Source organism: Megascapheus bottae, chromosome 12 (genome assembly GCF_031878675.1).
Source record: "Megascapheus bottae isolate mThoBot1 chromosome 12, mThoBot2.hap1, whole genome shotgun sequence".
In the NCBI taxonomy this organism is placed as follows: domain Eukaryota; kingdom Metazoa; phylum Chordata; class Mammalia; order Rodentia; family Geomyidae; genus Megascapheus; species Megascapheus bottae.
The window spans coordinates 52,285,566-52,310,865 of NC_143520.1; the positions used below are offsets into that span (position 1 = coordinate 52,285,566).

At 36.9% G+C, this 25,300-nt stretch overlaps 1 protein-coding gene across 1 annotated transcript in view; it reads left to right on the forward strand.

Annotated features, from left to right (window-relative positions):
- Cntnap5 (contactin associated protein family member 5) overlaps positions 1–25,300 on the forward strand; it is an 852,241-nt gene that overhangs the window by 398,992 nt on the left and 427,949 nt on the right. The window contains exons 5-6 of the mRNA XM_090342979.1: positions 1,950–2,153; positions 12,159–12,343. Coding sequence (XP_090199105.1) covers positions 1,950–2,153; positions 12,159–12,343 — 389 coding nt within the window. The remainder of the gene's footprint in view (positions 1–1,949; positions 2,154–12,158; positions 12,344–25,300) is intronic.

Consider the following 25,300-nt stretch of genomic DNA (forward strand, 5'->3'; position numbering starts at 1 on the left):
ATGTACTTAGCTGCCAGGTATTGATTGGGTAGAAGTCCAGTTTGAAGGACAGGTATGGACACATGGCTAAAGCAAGAGGTTGCAAGAAACTCCGCAGTATCTAGGAGGTTCCTTTTAAAATTCTGTAGTCATCAGCAACCATTATGGTTACAATCAGTTTTGATCATCCGGGAAAATTGTGAAACTGTCTTCTTTATCTATGACAGGAAAGTATGATTTCCTGTTTCTTTTTATTTCAGAATTTCAGAGCTACAAAGGTCATTTCTAGCTCCTGGGTCAGGAATAACATACTTAGTTTATTATTTTGTATGCTGAAGCAGTTTAAAAAATGACTTTTTTCATGGGTATTGAATTTCAAATAAGAATAATCCCATTCCATCAGCACACCCATTTGCCTCCATATATAATGGTATGAGTCTTTTTCATGTCATAATTAAATAATTTTACATTTTTCCTATTATAAAAATAATCAGAACTGCTGAGTGTTCATAATAAACAATCATAAAAGGAATGCTAAAATAACCTACAATCTCACCTTCCAAATTCAGTCCTTCTTGAATTTTTGGCATATATTTGTTAGCTATACATATAACTGCATACATTTAAATCATTATTACTTGGCCTCCTGTTTTGACTTTAGTAATAATAGAATCAGAGAGCATTATGTTAAGTGAAATAAAACATGTACAGAAAGACAAATACTGCATGATCTCATTTATGTGGATTCTAAAATCACTTATTTCATAGAAATTGAAAATACAACAGGTTATCAGAAGCCGGGGCACATAGTAAAGATGGATGAATGGGGATGGGCTGACCAATGAGTGTGAAGTAAGTGTTAGATAGGAAAAGTAAGGTCGGGTGCTCTATTGCATCATAGGGTATCTGATTTAATGGTAATTTACTATATTGTTTTCAGAAAGTTAGAAGGAAAAGGTTTTGGAATTCACCTCAATGTTGCATGAGTCAAGATATGCTGTACTCATAAACTGATACCTTGAATGCCAATTCCTTTTTGTAACTACAAAAAATAAAAAAATGAAAACTGGGCAAGAATTTGGATACTAACTGTGATTTCATATTATATGACATATGTAGATTTTCAATATGACATGGTACTCCATGAGTGAATAAAACCTTTTTGAATAAGTTATACATAAAAGATCTCAAGAATATCGAAGAATGGAAAATTAATGTTTACATATAGACAATAATTTATATAATATATGTTACATATAATAGATAATATATAAATATTCGATGTTAGAGATAAATAAGAGATAATAGCTAAATGAATAGATGATACAAAAATAGATGATATATAGGAAGGTAGATAATATTCATAGTATATTATTACTTTGAGACCAAAAAATTGGAAATTATCCAGCATATCTATATTCCTTAACTCTCTATTCTTTTATTAAACACATAAGAAGTCTCAGAATCTTTATTTTTGTCATCATAGGATTCTGGGATGTCCTAACTATTCAGCCAGAGTTGGCACAATAAACTATATTTCTTACTTATCTCCAGACTTGTGATTGGAGATCAAATGATGCCACCTGTCAGAAGCAAATTAGCAAGAAAGACAAATCCTAAGTGGTTATTACAATCCAAGCATCTGACAGAGAAAAGCCTGACATCAGTACCTGTGCATCCTCACACTCTCCCCACTCCCAGCACAGAGTGAAACATCCCTAATGAGCGTTTTCCTTCTACTCAGATAATCAGCTCCCTTTGACTCAGTGTGTGGTGGCTGCTTGTAAATGAATAATTCCTCTGAGTCTAATTAAATTGAAGCTGTTCTGATGCTTCCTATTGAGAAAGGACTTGCCGGAGCTCAGGAACATTCCTGTGAATTGCACAGCTAGTGACTATGAGGGAAGCAGGGTCAGCATTCATGAGGCTGAGCATTGACTTTTTTTTACCTCTTCCTTCCCTGTGTGCAGAATCAGATGTGGCTGACTTTGATGGTCGCAGCTCCCTCCTCTACAGGTTCAACCAGAAGCTCATGAGCACCCTCAAAGACGTAATATCCCTGAAATTCAAAAGCATGCAAGGTGATGGAGTCCTGTTCCATGGGGAAGGGCAACGCGGAGACCACATAACTCTGGAACTCCAGAAAGGGAGGCTCTCCTTGTACCTCAACTTGGGTAAGTTTGGGATACTCCTGTTTTAATCCATGGCTCTTAGAAGACAGAGGATTGCTTGCTGTGCAAGGTCCCAGTGATGGATATTCATCCTAACAGTGTTTCAGGTAGGATGCCTGATGGACCACCTGGAAGACATATTTCCCTTAAGTATTTCAAAATGTTTGTGCCATAGATAGTATTTTTCGGCATAACATCATTACCTTATGTCTATAAGGTAATGCTATGTAAGGAAATGACAAACTTTTTTGGCATTTGTCTATCTACCTGTTTCTCCATCTGTATCTCTCAGTAACTCCAGTTTGAACACACATTCTAACTAAGCTAGAATCTCTTAGGTCTACTTGGAGAAGTCATGCTTCAGGATGAAGATGGAGAACAAAATACCTAGTTGTTTTGTTCTTTGTCCCAGCTAGCGGGTAGGGAAATGCACTTTTAAATCAAAGTCACACTTTTGAATGAGAAAACTAAACTTCATATCCCTCATTTTTGTTAAGGAAAAGCATGTTTTCTTCCTGTTTTCTGGCTGTACTTGGGTGAGCTTTAAATGCCAAATTTGTTCATATTGTTCTTTCTCTGCCTGGTTAAGATGTTGCTTCCCATGGTAGCCCCTGGGGAGATGCCAAGTGGTTTTGTCCCACCAAGAGTACGTCTATAACTATTTATTGTAGGGAAAAGGCTAAAGGGTCTTTTCTCCTTCGTGTGGAAAAAAAAGTTAAGGTAAGTAATGTAAAAGAGGCAAAGAATTAAATTCCTAAAGAAGCAAAGGGAAATGAAACAAGATTTTCCACAAGAAAACAATCCAGAAAAAAAGAGCACCAGATTTTAAGAAAAGTGACCATTTTTTATGAGAATGGCTTCTTACATGTCATTTAATGTTTATTAATACTAAGCAAATGGAATACTAACTTTTTTTTAGTATTTACAACAAATGGAAATGAAGAACAGGAATCTATTTGTAAGCTCAAATTGGATGGAGGATTTAAAAAATCAGTAAAATATGTATTTTAGCTATAAGCTGGAGAGATGATACTTAACATTGCTACAGACTCACCCCTAATGGCAGACAATGTGGGGTTTTATTTTGAGGTATTTCTGAGAATCTTTTTGGACTCCATACAAATATGAGCAAAGAAAGCAGGAAAAATGGACAGAATTCCAAAGTGTCTCATCAAATAAACAGTATATGTAATATAAGCCATTTGGAGACTTTCTCATTTGCATTATATAGTTACTTTACTGTGTATAGTTTGGACAGAATCAATTCTATGGCATTATTTAACTACATAGTTCTCCTTGGCCTACTTTCTTAGGCCACATGAAAATTTATTTTTTTTTCAGAACTACTAAATGGAAAAGAGATTTCCTTTGTGAATCCATAAAGGGGTTGCAACATTCCCTCTCCCCTACCTGCACATGCCATTCATATCGCCCATGGCTGTCTGCCCTCGGCAGAATGACAACAACTTGAGTCCCACAGGCAGGTAGAGAATCAAAGAGTGGAAGAATTATGCGACTGAAAGACTGTTATATGATCTAAACAAGACATCAATAGTGCATGCAGGTCACTCATCCCTACAAGAGATCAGCGTCTTTGAACTGCACAGTGTTCAGTCTTTCTCCAGTATGTACATCTGTAGTGAAAAGAGCATCCAGGAATCTAGGAATCCACCAGAGCAGATGTCCTTCAAGGCCCAAGAGATGTATTCAGAGGGAAATACTCTGAACTTCTGGTCAATTCACTCAAAAGGTCCAGTGAACATTTGCTTTAGCTCTTTCAAATTCAGGTATCCTAAGAAACCAATTAACAAATAATTATTAAGCATTAATCATATCTTTTGAAAGACTTTTGAAGTTGCTAGTGTGTGTGTATGTGGGGGGGAAGGCATTCCTGGGGCTTGAAATCAGTACCTAGGCACTGTCCCTGAGCATTTTACTCAAGGCTAACATTCTACCAATTTAGCCACAGCTCCATTTACTTGTTTTTGTCTGGTTGTTAAGGGATAAGAATCACAAGGTCTTCCTGTTCCTGCTGGCTTCCAGCCATGATCCTCAGATCTCAGCCTCTTAAGTAGATAGGATTATAGGCATGAGTCACAAGCACTCAAACTTTAGGTTACTTTTTTGTGAGTTCACATTCAGCTACTCTATATTAAAAACACTGCAAGTAGTACGTATGCATATATATTAAATCACATGACAATCTACAAATCTCAAAACAAAACATGGAAAAAATATTCTAATAAACCTATCCAGTGATTCTCTATCATGTGAGCAAAATTGTATGCCACCACTGTTGCAGACAAGGCCCTAAGGCCATCTTAGAATATTATTCCAGTGGTCTGACAGTCATCACTAACAGGCTAAATACCTTAAAAAGATAGTTATGTATTTAATATTAAGTAGTCAATATCTATGTGTTAAGTTGGAAGAATAGAGAGATGAGGATGAAACAGAGGAGTCCAAGATCAGCCTTGAATTATTTGAACACTTTAGAAATGAAGAAAGAGGAAGACTGACATTTCAGAGAGTGAACATGATGAGACACTTCATAGATTCTGCCATTTCTGCAATGATAATCTGAACCAGTGATTTAGTCAAGCATTGAGCTCTGCACTGCTGAGCTAAAAGCTGAATTTGCTAAGGAATTTCCAGGTCTAGCAAAAGAATTATTTCTACTTACATTCTAGTTTTTCTTTGATAATAGTCAATGCATAGTAAGTATTCATCATCTAAACTAAATAACATAGATATTTTAAGAGCCTGTTGCCAAGGATCATGCCTGTGGAGGCTGAGATCTCGACAATTGTAGATCAAAGCCAGCCTCGAGGGAAAAGTGTTTTAAGATTCCATCTCTAAAATAATCAGCCAAGAGTTGGGAAAGAAGCATGGTTGGTGTGGTAAAGTGTCAGCCATAAGCGAGCACAACCTCCTGAACTTAAACTTCAGAAGTGCCCCCCCAAAAAAAAAATCTGTGCTAATACAGATAGAAGAGTAAAAGGAGAGAAATACAAACCAGATGCAAGATTAGAAAAACCCCTAAATTCTAAAAAGTTTCTACTCCTTAAAATGTAGAAGTCTCTTAAGATCCAAAGACATGAGATTTTTCTTGGTTGTTGTTTTGGTTTATGTCTTGTTTTGGTTTCTGTGGTCTGAGGCTTCAACTCAGGGATTGGGTGCCATCACTCAGCTTTTATGCTCAAGAATAGAGCTCTACACTTGAGCCAGGGCTCAGTTTCTGGTTTTGTCACTGTTTTGGAGATAAGACTCTCAGAGGCTTTCCTACCCAAGCTTGCTTTCAAACTCATTCCTCAAATTTGAATCTCCTGAGTAGCTTGGATCACAAATGTGAGCCCCCCGTACTATGCAAGGACATGTACTTAAAAAATAAATTGTCAGGGTGATATATAGAAGGGTTAAAGTTACATTTTAAGGTAGTGAGTAAATTGCATCTTGAACTTTGTTATCCCATCTCATGTCTCCACTTTCTCTCCCCAAACCACCCTCCCAAGTTGTAAAGTTCATTTCCAACACATTGTCTTGTGAATGTTGCTGTTATATTGGCTCACCCTTTGTCTCATCATCTCATTTTCCCCCTTCCCTTCCCTGTCTATAGGTATCAAAGTCAGATGGAGTAACAAGAGGGAATTAACCATAACTGGAAAAAAGAGAAAAGAAATAACTTCACAGAGTACCTTAAAAATAACATCTTTTCATACACCTTTTTTCATATCCTGACATTGATTTCACTTAGCATCATCCTATATGGTCAGATGCACATAGCTATTGAACTATTCTGCTAGGAAAATCCTAGCTGTATACTAAGTATTAAAAATGAGGGAAACCATGGAGCCTATATTTGTTTGGGTCTGGCTTACTTCATTTAATATGCTTTTTTTCCACGTCTTTCCATTTCCTTAGAAATGTAGTGATGTCATTTTTTCTGATAGAAGCATAACATCCCATTGTTCATAAACACCATATTTTCTTGATCCATTTATCTATTGAGGGCCATATGGATTGGTTCCATATTTTAGCTATGGAAAATAATGCTGCAATGAACATGGTTGTGTTGGTAAGTTTAGTATGTCTTTGTTTATGATCATTTTCGTAAAAGCCCAGGAGTGGAATTGTTGCTTTATAGGGGAAATCTATACTTAAGTGTTTCGAGCAACTGCCATACTACTTTCCATAGGACATGCATGTTATTGTTTCATTGATACACAGCCCTACTCTGAGGGGCAAACCCACAGGAATGTGACTGATTCTAGGTGAACTAGAATTGTTGAACTTGCAATACCATTCATGAATACTACATGCAAACATCCATCTAGGTGTTATCTTTGTGACCCTGAGTAAACTAATGTAAAAGACATTTACTTTCGCCACATTGGAATGTTCCCTGTGGTCCTGCTCTATGTGTTTTTTTCCTATAGTTGTTTTCCTTTCAGATACCTTCCATTCCTTTTGTCATTGCATATATGTCATGGATGGAGTATAGTGGAAAACATATTAACATTGCAATGAGGTGGAGATGGGAAGTGGCCCTAATTATTTATGTCGTTTGGCAAATCACATGGCCTTTTTGAGATGATTTGTGGGTGGGGATGGGAGGTATTGGTGGCTGTGTGAGTGTCCTGAGGTTTGAACACAAGAAGGTCCTGGGCATGGTCCCTGAACTTTTATGCTCAACGGTAGCACTTTACCACTTGGACTTCATCTCCATTTCTGGTTTTCTGGTAGTTCACTGGAGATGTGTCCCGTGGACTTTCCTGCCCTGGTTGATTTTGAATCATGATCCTTAGATCTAAGATACTTGAAGAGCTATTGTTACAGGTGTGACCACTTGTGCCCAGCTGAGGTGATCTGGCTAAGCTGTATTTAGAAAAATTTCAACTACTACATGCATTACCTTATGTAATTATCTTCCAAACACAGGTGAATACCAACAGACAACTGGCAGCTTAAAGGGGAAGTGTTGATAAGTTCAGATGGAGGTAGTTACAGGGAATTTCACCTGAGTCTCTACCTATTTTCTCAGCAGTAATTCAAGCCCTTCCCCCAACGAAAGGATTTTTGTAACTAAAAAATAATCTTAACATAGTGCTTAGCATATTTTTCTCAGGCTATCTGGAAATCGCACATTTCCAGATAAAGTGGGCATCCATTTCTCAACTGTTAAGCCTAAGGAAGAAGTTATAGTTAAACTTTCGTTCATTCGTTAACCAGAACATGTGAGATGTGAATGAGGGTGAGGAGCCTGGTTCATTCATACACAGTATGCAGAGGGTGAGTGGGGAGTAGTAGATAGAATAGCAGTGCAAAACGCAAGCATTTCCAGCTCCTTAGATGATACATCATTTTAAGTATATGTCAAGCCAAAGAAAAACATTTTTTTCACTTAATTAGAAATAGTTTTTCTTGAATTTCTGGTACAATGTTAGCTTCCTTCTAGTTTTATTGTGTTTGCCCTTCTCAATCGTCCATGAGGATTTTTATCTTGATTTATTAAATTGGAACCTTCTTAAAACTATGTAATTGAACCACAAGTACAACTACGATAAAACCTGAAATAGATTCTGCAAGATAGAGCATTTGATAATGTCCTGAGGATTAGGTTTTTATTATAATTTTTAATAATGAAGATTTCTAGGTAAGATGAGATGTTTCCTAGGATTGCTCTTTTTATTTTTAATTCATAGATAGAATTATAAATGATCTTCTCTAGGAAAAGCATGACTTCTGTTTTCCCAGTTGTTTAACCAGGCCAACATTCATTTACCATGTTTTAATACAAGATATCAAAGTATTAACATAGAATGGTAATGGAGAGAGGAAAGAAATTCATTAATGTCCCTCCCTTAGGGTTTATTCAAATGTAAATTTGCAGGCTACAGGTATAGCACTTGTCTAGCAAATGCAAGGCTCTAGATTTCAAATTTGAAATAACAAATAAATAAAAGTAATGATGCATAATTCAGGAAACATTTTGTAATGTACACACCACTGTTATTATTTTAATAAGTCAGCTTTTCAGGGCAAGAACTATAGTCTTAATGATGTTTGTTTTCCCAATATCAAAATATTTATGCTTATTCTAAACTATAGAAAAGAAAGAAAAACATATGATGAACGTGCTTTGGAATTTTAGCAGCTGACAGTGCTTACCTTTGACTTTTCTATTAACTGCTAAGCCTATATTTATACTTTCCTACTGTTTTATGTATTTAAGCCAATAAAGTATAAATTATTAAATATTTTCTTCATGATATTACTTCTCATTTTCTCAAAATGACATTCACTATTATATACATTTTAAATGATAAGTATTTTAACAACCATTATGTTCATGCCAACATAATATTTCATTTTATCACTCTAAAATGATTGAACATTATCTCCAATTTTCAAATCACTCTAGTCATTCAACTTGTTTGCCAGATTTCCATTTGTTTTCTTAAAATAGAGTTTCAGAAAAATGATTCAGTAGGTAAAAAGTTTATAAACATTTTTAAGTTCCTCAGTACTTACTGAAAAATGTGACTTCCCAAAGATTGATGGGATTCAATTTTACATTATCTTCAAGCAATAAAATATTAGCTCAGTAAATGAACAAGATAGGCAACAAATAATGATTAACCCATTTTGAAGAAAGGTCAACAAATTGTTTTATGCATTCATAATTATTTCATGAGCTATGTTGAGCGAAATAAGTGTCTTAATTAAGGTTTACTTATTTATTTATTAAACACATGGAGCAAATAGAATCACTAGTGAAGAGGATGCATGTTTTTATTTCTTTAAAGTCTTAGAATTACAAGGAGCAGAATTGTTGGATGAAAACAGAATTGTTCAGGGAAAAAAATAGCCTATTTTCTGAATCAAGCAGAAAGACAGAGAAAAAGAACAAGGCTGGATGTCGACTTGAAGAGAGGCAGGTAGGACTTCCACTGCTCTCCTGGGTCTCCTGGGGCAGATCTGGAGCCCACATCAAATGGCAGTGGCAGCAGTGGACACAAGGACAGTATCCTAGCAAGAACAACTTAAATATTAACCGAAGGGTCAAATGAAAGACTGTCATTCTGTGAGCTGGGTAAACGTTGATGTAGTAGCATAAGTGATCCACATTAATGTTGCTCTTCACATCTAAATCTTACTCACCCTGATTCCTTAAAATAATCACTCAGTGTGGGTCATCAGTGGCTTCTACTTATAACCTTAACTTCTCAGTGGGTATATAGATATAGCTCAAAGACAGCCAGAGAAGAAAAGTTTGAGGGACTTTGTCTTCAAAATCACCAGAAACATGGCAAAGCAGGATATATTGTTCAAAACCAACAGCATCAGGTATAAATCCTGTAAATGCAAAGCTCTTTTCTAAAACCACAGGGCTTTTGAGTTATGGATCTGGGTCATCTTGGTAAATATATAAAAATATAATTTAATAATAAAGCTGCATCTTATTTTATAGCCATAATGAATTCCTCATCAATTGAAAATGAGAAATTTTGGGAAAGTACTTCTATGATATGGGTGTGATTCAAAAACATACCATAACACAAATACAGAAGCCATAGAAACAATGGCCTCTCAACCCCCTTAGACTCAAGCAGTAAATTAAAGAAACAAATTAAAACAGAAACTAAACATCAATAGACTAAATGAAGTATTGTCAAAGTTATAGATATTAGATTCAAAAACAGATTGAAACAAAAAATATAGGCCAAGATTAGAGTTCACAGAAGTAAAATAAAACTGAAGATATTTTCCAATTTCATCTTCTGGAAGAAATGCATACTAGAATTACCCAGAAATACAAGTTTTTCTTTCTCAGATAGGCCAAATGTAAAGTCTAGGCTGCATATTCTTGGGGTAACTGCTGTAATATTCTTGGGGTAACTCGAGGTAATTCTTGTGGTAAAGTTTCTAGCAGAACTTTAAATAGATTCTTGGGGTAATACTTGAGATAAATTCTTGGGGTAATTCTTGGGGTAAAGTTCCTAGCAGAACTCTAAATAGATTCGGCCTTCAGAGAGGATGACTTGAAATAGAAATCAAAATTTTTTTTGTACATACCAAAACAATGGTGTAAATCTGAACTGGTAATGTCTTATCTGTTCATCCTGGAATCTTTTTCTTAAAGACGAAATATAGGCCCTGTGGCCTAGGTAGAAGTCCCAAAGATGTAGCTAGCCCTGCCCACCAGCTCCCATACTTGGAGCTGGCAGCCCGCTATCATTCCCAGCACCTGAGTCAGCAAGTCACCTGTTCTCATAGCTTGGTAACGATGCTCCTGCTTCCATTCTAACTCATCCAGTTGGTGCTTTGGGCTCTGTCCTCCCCAAGTCCTGATCAGCCACCTTGCTACTCCCTGCACTCAGGGCCCTCTTCATCCTACAAGACACTCTCTACAGACTAACGCTGAGTCTCTGGGAAGGCCCAGTGATCAGAACACCATGGGCCCTGTCACTCTGACCCACACTGTACCTTTGAGAGGTAGATAAAAAAGGATTTCCTTCTCCTTCCTACCTCAAAACAGAAATCAAATGGAGAAAGAAACTATAAACTTGTAAGCATAATCTGACAAATGTTGAAGAATCAAAGCTTATGGAACCAGCAAACAATAACTCACCAATATTGTATCAAGTATGAATTCACCAGTTCTTGTCTTCCAATGATAAGTTTGCTGCCTCCACTCCTACTCCTGTAGAAAACACGTGTCAGTCAGTGATCAGAACAAGGACTTTGGGGACATACTGGAGGTGGGAGTCAGCAGCGTTCCAGGGAAATGGCAGCTTCTGCCACTGAATGTCACATTGCAAAGCAGGTTGCTGCAGCTCTGTGTGTGAGTGTGTGTGTGTGAGTTAGAGAGGGAGAGTGTGTGCACACACACAGACATGCTTGTAGTCAGAGAGTAGGCACACACATCATGGCAGAGAGTATTGACATTTAGCATTCTGTTTCTAAGAGAGTTGAATGTCTAAATGTTCCTAAAGCTGAAATATTATGTATGTAAGGACTAATTGCATCTAATTGTTTATTTTGCTGAGGCTGAGTCAAATCCTGGACTGCAAATAGGGAGAAGCTGTAATCTTTCTATAAAACTGAAGGAAGATGAGGGGAAATTGATGCATGAATGGAAAGTCAACCTCACCTGAATTTCTCATATCCTCCCAAAGAAAGTGTTCCAAGTTCTATGTTGCCTGAGACCAGAATATGATTAAAGATCACATATGATCATCAATTGCAGCAAAACAGGTCATGCAGAACTGGTCCAAATTCTGGATGCACCACAGACCACATAGGCAGAACCTGGCTGCACATCAGCTTCCTCATAGTAGAGTATAGATGCTAGTTGTCCATCCCAGGATTAAAGATGGAAGCTGGGAACGTCCTGCTTACATGTTGATCATGCAGTAGGCAGGTTATACAATGGGGAAGGATCAGAGTATGATGATATTTGTAAGCAGACTTCACCAGCTCTCTGTGCCCACTGTGTGCCCTTGGTTTATCCTAAATTTGTCCTTCCTCCCAAATACAGCTCCAAGATTTCCCTCCTCCATTCAAGAGAGCACAAACTCAATGAGTGGTGTGTGTGTGTGTGTGTGTGTATGTGTGTGTGTGTGTGTGTGTGTGTGTGTGTGTGTGTGTGTATTGATTCTAAAGGATACAGCCTTTGTTTTCAATGTTATGCAAGTAACTACCAGGATCATAGGTCTGTTTATGGTTTAGTAGTTTGAGTCCTGGAAATATTCCATTTAGTGTCGAGAAGCAGGCTCAAGGCCAGATGGTCATTCCCTTACATGTCTCACTAAGTTTCCAGCTACAAAGAGATGATCATTGCTCACCTCTGGCTGGTGAGTTGGCCTTACTCAGAGGACCTTTTAACACTCAACGTTACCCTTTACAAAGATACTCTTACTTTTCTCCCCTTCACAGATGACAGCACCTTCTAACGCTCAAAGTTACCCTTTACAAAGATACTTCTACTTCTTTCCCCCTTCACAGATGACAGCAAAGCTCGGCTCAGCAGCAGCCCACCCTCAGCCACTTTGGGCAGCCTGCTGGATGACCAGCACTGGCACTCGGTCCTCATTGAGCGAGTGGGCAAACAGGTGAACTTCACGGTGGATAAACACACAGAGCACTTCCGGACCAAGGGTGAAGCTGATGCACTGGACATTGACTATGAGGTGAGTGTATTCTGCCTGCACCCAAGCTGCTGCTCAGAGCAGTAAAGTAATCAGTACATACCCTTTGAGAGAAAATGTGGAGCTCTGAGAATCTCACCTTGGTAGGGGGGAATTCTCTCCTCTCTATCTACTTCAGATACTAAAAAGGAAGAATGTGAGCGAATGAAATGGCCACATGGGGTTACCCAGGAGGAAACAGCTATGTGCATGGAATTCAGCAAGTCTCCCTTCAGCTTGGAGTGAGCATGAGTTTGTGTGTGTGTGTGTGTGTGTGTGTGTGTGTGTGTGTATGTGTGTGTGCATGCGTGCAAGAGTACATGAATATGCATATATGTGCATGAGCGTGGGTGGATGTATTCTCATGCTTCCTAGCCTCCCTGTGTCTGTGGCGAGTATCATGAATACACATAGACATTCTTGAAAAACCACTTCAATTATTTGAAAAAAGATAAAAGTACAAGCAAAATCCCCAGGAATATGACACCTACCCTATCAACACTAGGTTTTCTTCTCTTTCCACTAATATATATATATATATATATATATATATATATATTTAAGACATTGTAAAATGGGTTTAAGTTCTGCAAATCAGTCTATGAGTACAGTGCAACTCTAACAATGTCAGTGCTTTCTCCTTTCTCTCCCATCTCTTCAAATCCACCTATCCTCTCAGGTTTCCTAGATTTATTTGCATACACACATATGTTATATATAATATATGTAACACATAATATATCTTTTGCCCACCCTTTCTCTCTTCATTTGTCTACACCTCTCTTCATGATCCCATCCTCCTCCATTCTAATATGGATCTAAATTTTCTTATTATTCTTTCTTACTCTTATATTTCTTATTATACAAACTAGGTGTGGTAGTTTATGCATATAATCCTAGCTACTCAGATGGCTAGAATCGGAAGATTATAGATTGAAGCCAGCCAGGGCAAGAAAGTTTTTGAGAGTTTTATCCCCAATTAACCAGCAAAAAAAAGTTGAAGTAAAGCTGTGGCTAGAGTGTTAGAGTGCTAGTCTTGATCAAAAAGTTGGGGGACAGTACTCAGACACTGAGGTAAAGGACTAGAAATGGTAAATATACAAGTAATAGTTGTATGAAGAGGTTATAATTCCACAAGCCAAATTATGAGTAAAGGGCATCATATTCTTACTTGTTCAAGTCTCCCTGTCATGTCATAGAATAAGCACTGTTAAATGTGCCAACTCTACAATACTGAGAACGTTGCTTAGAGTTCTGCAAACTGGCACCTGAGAGTTAGCTGTCTTCCCCAACTCAGGAAGCATATATTGTGCTGCTGTGATATACTAGGGTCTGTACCTGGCTCAGAAATGCATGAGTTTAACTCCTTGAATTGGAAGATGTACCATTTAATGCCCATCATAAGCCACTGCAGAACAAGAAGGTGAGCGCTACAGAGGACAGAGTGCCCTGGCATTGGACAAGTGAAGGGAGGGATTTTTGTGTAATGGAGAAATGGTAGACCTGTGGCTGATGATATTCCTAAATCTTAAAAGAAGTTTTCCTCAGGTGGAGGTTCTGAAAGGCAGTCCAGTATCCAGAGCATGAGATGTAAAATAGTCCAGAATATTTTGGAATTTAAAGGGGTATCAATGTTCAAGAAGTAATGCACCCGCTACCAGACAAATGTAACTGTAACCACTCTGTACATCTCCCTGACAATGAAATAAAATTATAAAAATATTAAATATAATAACAATGCAGAGTCTATTCAGTTCTTTAAGGCCAAATTCAGATTTTCATGAATATCATGGCTAGCACAAAGCACAAGCTGTACTAAATATTAAGTTACTTAAACTTGCAATTAGACAACATATTTTAAAATGTAAATAATTTTGATTTCTAATGATTTTACCATCTAACTTCATGTCATCTACCCAAAGGTATTTAAAGGTTTAAAAACAAAACAAAACATGAGCAAAACCAAAACCAAAACCAAAACCAAAAAACGATTGTGTCTGTTTAGTATATATACTCAACACTCTTGGGCTGCTACAGCAGATCTCTAACAACTCCATGGCAAATCACAGGCCTCTTAATAGCATGAGATCTACAAGGGTGGAGAATTTACAGCAAAGATGTTGATAAACACTACACGTCAAGATTGGATCATTGTGGATTTTCTAGACCAGAGGTCACCAAACTATCTGGCTAGAAGCTTTGTGTTTAAGATTATTTTTTTTGCCACAGTAACTCAAGTCTGTATTCTTAGAGATCTGGAAAGTAGGGACTGCAAAATAAGTTTAAGGCTATTATGAAAGGCTCTCAGCCCCCATGAAAGTCCAAGAGACGCCATCTTAACCAGAAACTGAGAACAACTGTGAAAGTCTCTTATCCTGGTAACAAAGAGAAACACACACAAGAGAATCTCTCATTCCAAGTAAGGCCAGGCACTAAGGAAGACCATATCTTGAAAATGGCCCCTACAAACAAGGACTAATGGACTGGTTCAAATGGTAGAAGATGTGCCTAGCAAGTACAAAGGCATGAGTTCAAATCCCTAGCCACTGAAAAAAATGGAAGTAATTTTCAACTCCTAAAAGATTGGTGAAAGAAATAAAACAATAAAAGTGACATGCAATGGAAAGCATATGTCACTACAGGTAAAAGGATTCAGTAAGAAAATCCAAAAACATCAAGAACATTTGGAAACAATTATGATTGTTTATCTTAAACATTATTGCATTGTTCATTCTTTATAAAATATGTGCTCTGCATATCATTTAGGAAGAACAATTTATATTTATAGCTCTATACAAACACACATAAATACATATTTGTGTGTGTGTGTGTGTGTGTGTGTGTGTGTCTATCTGTATCTCATTTACCCTGGACATGAGAGTATTTCACAGATCAATTGAAGCAGGGGAGAGTAAAAGACAATGTAAGTATTGCTCAAGTGCCAGATGATGGAAGATCATATGAGACTTCATAAAGAACCTAACTTGCATGGAATACAGAAAAATAAAGAATTATTTGTAAGATAGTCACATAACCAGTACTACATTTTAAGCAACCCTAAATGCTGGGTTCAGGGGCTATTCTGTTTAGCATCCTTTGGAAACATGTTAATACAACAACTATTCAGACCCACCCCGACCTACTGCAGGAGAACATCTAGGAGAAAATTCCTAAATTTGTATAGGAGACTTCAAGGTTATTCTGAAGTCTCTTGATATCTAAGCAGTACTGTCTTAAAGCAGTTGCTGTAAAGGTTATGTGCAAGTTGGCTTGTGCATGATGGAAGAATCTACTGCTGGACAAAGCCTAGAAAGACTTGTGAGGAAAGAATTTGGTCATTAGTGGTTTATGCAACCAAACAGCAAAAATAGAGAGGAATAAATGAAAAATTAAGAGCTGACCCACTTTATTTTTTCAACCACCATAAGAAGCTTAAATAAAGATCACTTCTTTTGATCCAGATTTTAGTGTGTTGTAAATAGGATATGCCATTCATTAGCTTTGAAAATAACTTGTCATCATTTTACACAAAATTCAAAATGTGTTTTTGAATTGCTGACTGTTGGAAGTTTGTGAGTGCCTGTCATTCTCTGTTGTCAAGCTGCTTAATTGATTGAAGATACAAAGAGAATGTACTATCCAAGAATTACCTCAAAGCCCAGAGATGACTTCTATGAACTCAAAGAAAACAACAAATTAAAGACTCATGAAATAATTATCCAGTTTCATCTCACTAGCTTCCATCAATATTTTGCTTCAAATGCCAAGGAGATGACACTAAAATTCACCCTGAGTAATAATTAACCTCAGATTTGCCTGCTTTTATTTGACTCTCTGTATTCTCTTCTGCGCAGAATCTGTAGAAAATCACATCTGAGTGACAATGAAATAAATGTCAAAATTTGGGGAAATGAAATCCTCAATGTTCCTCAATGTATGAAGTTACAACTTCAGAAATCAGTCTATCTGTATGGCTTGAGATCCGATTTAAAAAATGCTCACTCAGAAAAAAACACTTTGAAATATTTCTCTCAGGCAACCTCTGCTTCAGGGAATTGAGCCTTTTCTAACTTGTGTAGCCAGATCTGTCCGATGATCATAAAAGAAGACAGATTGTCAGAACAGCGGCAGGAGATACTGATTATACTGAAAGACAAGAGTTATGTGTCAGGAAAAGTCTCTAGCCTTGAAGAGCCAAGTCAAAAATGGTGTTGAGAAGAAAGAGCGCTGGGGTCAGGACCCTGTGTTCTATTTCACAATCTCTCAATAAGTGGTTGTATAAACTTGGAAAATGGAGACTTTCAACTTCAGTTACAGAAGAAAAAATCAGCAGCTTTATGAAGAGGAACAGAGCTAAGAAAGGTGTCTAAATCTAAGATTTGTTTCATTGTAATGCTATTGGTCAGAACCAAAGTTAAAGTTGAGCTTCTACCATGAGTCTATCTGTATCTGTCTGTCTGTCTGTGTGTGAGACCGGTTATAACTGGATGGAGAGATGACTGGGTTCACTGATCTCCAATGACTTTGATCTCCAATGTCATCATCTCCGATGAGCCATTGTCAGAGAACATGCTGCTACTTTAAAAAGCTCACATTCTATTGACCTTGTAGTCTAAGGCTGGTTCTATGATGTAGCCCTACATTCCTTTTCAACGATGGCTGGCTATACTATGGTACTATTTTTCAAGAAAATATGGTAACTCTAATTCCCATCTTAGATTACCATACGGATGTCCATCAAATGACGTGATAACACTCCATGAGGCGACCAATGTAGCATTTGGCATAGAAAGAAGTTGGCGGGTGTCTGCCACTCTCTTCCATCCCAGAAGGCAAATGCAGACAGAGCTTATAAAATCCTGTCAAAAAGAAAAGAAGCAATAGGCTGCAGTGGCTTTCTTTTATCCCAGTGTCTCCCAGGGCACATTACTTGACTCATATGACTCTGCAAGCACTTGGAAAAAGACCACAGCAGATGTTGTAGCTCACATTTCTGTCGCCCTGGGATAAGAAAGATTCAGAAATCATATCCTTGTAGAACTTCAGAGCTGTGGTGTCCTTGTAATTCAGGAAGGCCTGTCTTTTCACAAGATCTTAGTATTCTTGTTTTACATCTCCATCTTAAATGTATGCAAACTCTCCCCAACCTTGATGTCTTCCCTTAATGTGTCAGATCTCAGGCTTGAACTCAGGGTCTGGGCAATAACCCTGAGCACTTTTGTTCAAGGCTAGTGTGCTACTACTTGAACCAAAGCTCTGCTTATGGTTTTTTAGTGGTTACTTGGAGATAAGAATCTCACACTTTCCTGTCCAGGCTTTCTTCAATCTATGATCCTCAAATCTCAGCCCCCTGAATACACCGAATCACAGGTAAGAGTCACCAGCACCCCAGCTGAGTATCCATACTCCTAAAGACATATTATTAAAAGATATGACTTGCATGTTATCTACCACAGTATAAATGTCAGAAACGCCTTGCACAATACATTTACTACCAATTCTTACTTAGTTTTAGATACACAAAATACTCAAATTGGCTTAAATTAAAATCCTGAAAACTTATGCAAGTATTTATATAATCTTTAAATATAGGTATATAGAGATTTAAAACAAAATGAGGTAATCATTAAAAAGACTAATATAGTGAAGATTTTTCTGAAAACGAAGAACTCTAGAAGGCAAGAGAAAATGAACAATTATGTTTGTGTGAATTTGAAAATAAATATTACATGATCTTCTATTAAAAAAAAAACAACACATGTTTAGTTGCATCCTCCTCCATCAAAGGAATTGAAAAAATATTTCAAGAGTTTCATGACTTAACAGATAAAAATATGCTTTTAAAAATACTTTAGTTCTGGTAACTTACAATATAAAGTAGGAAAATACTTAGTAGATGCAAGAAAGAAATATGACTTTCATATATATAAGCTGTTCATCCTTATTCACTATTTAAAAAAGCCAATTCCGTACCAAAGATATCTTTTTGCCAGTTGAGGTTCTTGAACTCCAGGCTGGAGCACTGTCCTTGGATTTTTCTCAAGGCTAGAACTCTACCACATGAGCCATAGCACGACTTCCAGCGTTTTTCTATGTATGTGGTACCGAGGAATTGTACCCAGGTCTTTGTGCATGCCAGGCAAGCACTCTAGCACTAAGCCAAACTCCCGGCCCTGCCAAAGTTATTTTTAGCTGTTGTGAAAGATCAATACTTCACAAGTTGCAATTCTGCTATGGATATGAAGAAGTCAGAACTGCATTGGTTGATTTTTGCTAACACTGTAATCAATACAATATTTATGAAGAAAGAATATGATTCAAAATTGGAAACAAATGTTCATTAATCTCCACAGTTGCTTTCTAGAAATTTATTCCATAATTAATAGCAATTATATTGAGTTGGACACAAACTAGGAATAATGAGATAGAAAATAGCCCAAAAGACCATCAGATTAAATTGATTGTGTATTATGATTAGCCCCATATAACAGCAACTCCACCAAAGTGCCTAATGACCTTGAATGTGTTCCCAAAGGCCAAGCAATAGAAACTTCACATAATGGCTAATTGGAATCTAAGGTGGTCTTTCTTAGATTTCTAGGACTTAGAGGTGGTCTGTAGGCCTGTGAGTAGCTGGCTTCAGACACTGTGCTTCTCACTCCCTATCTCTGAGATTCTGTCATGGGTAGTTTTCATAGGTTCCTGGATGCCAAGGAAGCATGGAGTATTCACTCTCTGCTCCCTGAGAAGAACTGTCTATGTAAACCCTTTTAATACAATCTATACTTAGGAACTCAACAATGGGAAATCCACAGCTCCTGGGTGGCCATATGATAATTCTAGATGTCTTACTTTTGGGGATATGGGAAATATAATATGGGCAGCTGCAGTGTTTGGTTCTTATCTTCTTTGCTACAGTGTTTGGTTCTTATCTTCTTTGCTATCTGCACAAAGCAAAAACTGAATATATAAAAATGAATATTTTTATCTTTATCAGTTGATTGATTCTAAGCTTACCTTGTGTGGATATGGCAGACAAACCCACAAAAATGTATAGTACACACATTAAAAACAATACAGTACTTCTGTATTAGTACTTCTGATATAGAACCACCTCCAATATAAACTGTTGAGTAAACAGAAAAATCACAGTGCAACAGAGTGCATGTGTTTTGAAAGCAGACTATATATATATATATATATATATATAAACATATATATATATATACTTGAAAGTACATATATGCAGAGAATTCTGAAAGAATACTAATGGGACTGATAAGGAGAAGTATCAGTGAATGAAACAAAATAGAAAGGAAACTTTGCTATTTACCATATATTCTCTTTTAAATGTTTTGAATTTTCTACTAAATGCAAAAATATATTTTGAGAAGAAACCATATTTTTCCCAAATAGTTCTTATATTAACTTCTAAAATTGCATGCTCTGATTGGTATTTATTTACTTCATTATGGAGATAATTATTTCTTCATAGTATACAATTAAATTTATTCATTTGTTTGAATTGTCTATCTCATCAGGTTCACCCCATGATCAGGGTTGAGATTTCCATTTCATTTTTATTAATTTATGTGGAATTGCGTGTGGCTGAGAGAATACAGTAAATGTGTATTAAAATAATGAATGAACATTTTTCATGTGAATTAAAGTGAAAATAAAAAAGAATTTAAAACCTTGCTCTTCCCCCCAAAGGAGTTCCTAATATACTTTACACACCCAGGTGCCATTCTTACCCCAGTCGTTCCTTTTGTCTGTGGATGTTTCTCTTACAGCTTCAGACAGGATTAAAGGACTGGCTGGACATCATATAACTATTTACCTGAGGATCAAAATAACTACAGAGCATTAGGTAACTGTTTCAAACCATGTGATAGTGTAATTGTTTATTGATTCTTGTTTCTTGGGAGACTCCATTGAGGGGTTAGCATAGATGGACAACAGAAAAAGAAAAATCTGAAGACACTAAAGTAATGAGAAAGGGAAAATTAGATGTAGAAGAGAAGTAATCATTAAACATAAGAACATATTCCTGTTCTATGTTAGATCCCCTCCTTTATTTAATCACCCCTGGAAGGAAGGTTATCATGTCTCAGAAAGAGAATATGGGAAGATTGGGGAATCCCTTGTTCCTATGTTCTAGTAGGCATCAAGTGACAGAAACAAGTTGTGTGCTGGTGTCCGTGATCTCTTGATCAAAGATCTATCTGGTGCCAGCTTTCTCTCCTGAGGAGGGATCACCAGTGCATGGACACAGGAGCAAGGGTTGTGATGTAGACCCTGGGTCTGCATGCAATAAGCAAGAGTTTACTTCAGATGGATGCCCATTTCCTTTCCAGTTCTCAACTTAAGTCTGTTGAGATTTGTGGACTTGCTAATTTTACAGTTTAATATTTCATCTGTTAAATGAAGATATATTTTAAAAACTAACCATATTGAGGGCCATGAGTTTGGTCTAGTAATAGAGTGCTTGCCTAGCATGTAGGAAGACCTGGGTTCGGCTCCTCAGTACCACGTACACAGAAAAAAAAGCCAGAAGTGGTGTTGTGGCTCAAGTGGTAGACCTCTAGCCTTGAGAAAAACCTAAGACAGTGCTCAGTCCCTGAGCCCAATCCCAGGACTGGCAAAAAAACAAAACATGACAACAACAACAACAAATCTAATCATATTGAATATGATGGAGAGCACCTGTCAATGCCAGTGTCATTTTAAAATTGTTTTTATCTTGCTTTATATAAGTTTCTATTTTAAAAACTGGTTATATAGCCTATTTCTACTTCTAGAGGAAGAGGCCAGTAAGACATTTGGAAACTAGCTCTGTCCTGGCTAAATTACTGTCATCATCAATACAATAATACACATTTAGCCAGGACCCTCTAAGATAGATTAGAGACTGAAACAAATGTACACATGGAAAACCACACAATATAACGTTAAATATTCATAAGTTCCAAGTCAAGCTAACTATTAAATAAAATATGTTGTATTCCTCTCAGTTGAAAAATGTACCTTCATGGCAAAATCTTCAAGTCCAGTAGCCTGTGACCACCTTTGGAGCCTAGATAAGGATACAGTTACAGCCCCCCAAGGTGTTGGGTATTAAGGAAATCTCATGAGTGACAAAGGAATTGGCAGCTTTGTATCCCATTTCTGCTGGTCTGCTCTGTGACCTGAGCATGGCAGATGTGAATGCTATCCCCAAAGCTACGAAGTCTCTTCCCTGTACATGGGGATATGGAGGTTAAGGTTACCATAGAGCTCCTTGCTTGAGTATTCATCTGAGTAACCATTAAATCAGTATAAATTCACTCAGACAAAATCCTGTTGTATGTATTGGACCAAATGGGCTGTTCCAGTGAGTCTGTGAAAACACAGTCATTCAGAAAAAGGAAACATGGAGCTTCCAGTTGTGCTCTAAATCATGACTAGCCACAAAAACACCATTGACACCAAAGATGATCTGAATACGGCCTGAGGCACAAAACCTCATGGCAGATGAAGGACTTGGAATTGACCGACTGTCAGAGACACCTGAAGGACAGACTGATTGTGACACACTGGAGGTTTCAGCTACCCTGTGCACAACCTCATTTCCTTCCTTTCAAACAGCCTCTCTAAACTACTGGGAGTGGTGTGCTCACTCTGTCTAAAACCATGGGGCAAATTCTGTCATTGTGTCCAGGGCTAATAAATTCTGGAACAGCCAACTTTTCAGTTAGCTATAATGAGATCATCACTAGGTAACCCAAGGCAAGTTAAGTACTTTAACCTTGGTCTGTTCTGCTGAAACTGTTCCCTCAATGAAATCAGAAATAGAAAAGGCTAAGGAGAGCAATGCCTGAGAACTAGGACTCTGGATTGAAGGATGTAGGAGTCCATATCGATCTAGCAGCCAGTCCAAAGAATGTCATTGGTATTTTTCATTGTAAAATGATACAGAAAGTAATGTGCAACACAAAGTTTCAAGGAAAAAGAAAACAGTGACAGGAAGCAAGGTATGCAAAGGGAGATGACTAACTATCGCTGCTATTGTTATCACTAAAGCAAAAATCTTCCTCAGTCAAGGGTTGAATTAGAAAAGCCAAAGCCCAGTGAGGCATACATGGGGTCTATCAGGAGCTAAATCTAGAGAAAGTAGAAAGTGTACAAGCCTGGAAAATTGTACTGAAAGTGGGGACAGTGGATGAGGCCAGAGAATCCTGGGGACATGCCCCAAGGAGTGTTATGGAGAAAAACCTTCCTCTTACTGCAGACAGGGCTGTGTCTTAGAAAGATGTCACACAATCTCTGTTGCCAACAGACTGGAACAATTCTTAAGCATAAATATAGAAACTCTGGCAATTTTGAAAGGAGGGATTATAGAAAGGGCAAAGCAAAACTTTTGGATGAAAACAGCCAATTACATTCCCTCCTGTATATAATTCAAAGGTAATTGTGAAAACAAGACATCAAGTTGGTTACCACCAAATAAAAGTAATAGGCATAAAATTTTCAAAAGGTGTTACTGAATAAGTCATTAACCAACCCAAACAGTAAAATAAAAGGTGTTAAATAATGACCTAAAATAAGGTTTGGCCTGTCACTATCTCATTTGGCCCATATTCTGGCTGGCCTTTTTCCCCCTATCGTTTTAATAACATTAATATTTAAAATTCAGAGGATTACTTTTCCAAGCTAATTGGGATTTCTGAATTCATTTTTAATGGCAGAATTTTATCATTCTTTTGTTGGATTGTACAGTCCTGAAGTGAACTCAGTAATACTCAATGCAGGCAGACAGCGGTTTGAATCTTTTGACATGCTCCTTTCATTGCAAAGTGGACTGTCTGTGGAACATCCACAAATAGTATAATTGCCTTGAGAAACTTCACAATATCAAAAATTTAGGTCAGAAAGAAAGAAAGTAGACCTTCAGAACAGAAAGGCTCTGCACACAAATGGAGCTAGAGAAAAAAGCCAATAACAGGAAGGAAATCATTGTCATCAAAAATAACAGCAAAGATCAAAAAGGAGACAAGACACAAGACAAAAGAAGAGGAAAGAGATGAAAGGGAAAGAGAATGGCAGATTCAGGGACCTCATATATTTAACATCAAAGCAGGCTTTCTCCTGGGATTCATCTAGATGGATCCCACCTTTGACACCAGCAATTTCGTTGTGTTACTAGAGAGACTATGTGGCCCAAGCTAAATGGAGTGAAATTCTACAATCTGGTACTTGGATTTCTTGGCCACTAAGATCAATAGAAGGCATGTTATACAATTTTCCAAGATCAAGAAAGAAAAGAGATTGAATTTTCAAAAATGACAATCTGGCAAAAGAAGATTTAGAAGAAATTTGCTGATGCTTATTTTTTACCCATTTCAACAAATATTTGTTGGATCTATCATTTTTGAATGATACCTCCTTGAACTGAACAACATAATAAAAATGTTTAGGATACTATTTGGCTTTGAGAGACACATAAGGAGACATGTCCAAATATATGGCTTTGTTGGTTTTCAGTTATATAACAAAACCCTGAAATAATCCATTTATATAGAGAAAATAGTGATTTTGGTAAAAGTTTGGTTGGTTTTATTTTACATTTAACTGGGTCCCTTTGTCTTGTGCATATGGATGGATATTTTGCAGATATGGGTAGTAGTATAGAATCACGCATCTGTGACTGAAGAATAAAGAAGAAAAAGAAACAGATCCCATGTCATCCCCAGTACTCTCACTGATGACTTAAATTTTTTTCATATTCTTACAATCTCCTGGGAGTCTTATCACAAGGGTCAATCATTGTATATGGCTCCTTGGTGAATTTCAAGAAATAGTTAATTAGTGCTTTAAGGGCTTGAACTATATAAAATATAACAATTAGGATTCCACCCTACTGGTGTTTAATTCTAGAAAGACAGACTATTCTCAATGAATAATAGATTTATATTATACAAATTTATACTGTAAATAAGTTGGCAGATACTATGGAAAGAAGATAAAATAGATCAAGTTCCTGAAACTAACTTTTCCTTGTGAATTTAAGTACTGATAAATTGAATATAGATGATCACAATCCTTAAAATCATTCAGTAACTCCTTGTTCTTCTCACTTGAGATTTCAAAGATCTCCCATGGTTCTAAGGTATCTTGACAATTTTATTTATAATGTGAAACATTAGGTTTTCTTATCCTTTGAGTTAATAGTGCTTGTATCATCAAATAAAATAAATTACTCTTTGTTTACTGGGGTATAGGAATAGGAAATATCTTTTTATTGACATCTTTACTTTTCTTTATATTCTTCTTTATATCTTTTTCTGTAACATCTATAACTTAAACATGTAAGATTCAGAATTCTGTTATGCTTCAAGCCCACAGCAATGGTTCCTTAATCTAAGTTTAGAAATTTTCCCCTTTCTTTGCTTATGGAAAAGATTGGACATTTTTACCTTCTTTTCCTATATTTTTCATCTGATCAGTTTATTAGAAGACAGATTGCCTTAAGGGATGGCTCTACAGGACAAAGATGGCTGAAGATTAATCTTTCATGCCACCACAGGGTTTCATGAGAGCCTTGTGGATAATAGAGCTTTGACAACTACTTAATGAATTGGGATTTGTATAAATTATCCTATCTGAAGTTAACTTTGATAAGTTAAAGAAAGTTGCTAATTGAATGGCTAGAAGAAAATATTTTTCCATTATCATTAATAAAAATATTCCCTTAGAAAAGATTCTGTTCAGAGTGCCCATAGGAACTAGAAACTTAAAATCAATAAATGAAACTTACAGTCAATAAATGAAAAGGTTGTCTAAGGCAAGCCGGATTTCCAGGATTGCCTTCCACATATGGAAAGCCTTTGAGCCACTTCTTGAAGATGTTGTACCCTGGGAAATAATCATGCACACTGATAACCATACTGTCAACAAAAGTGTAGTAGCATCCACCTTGGC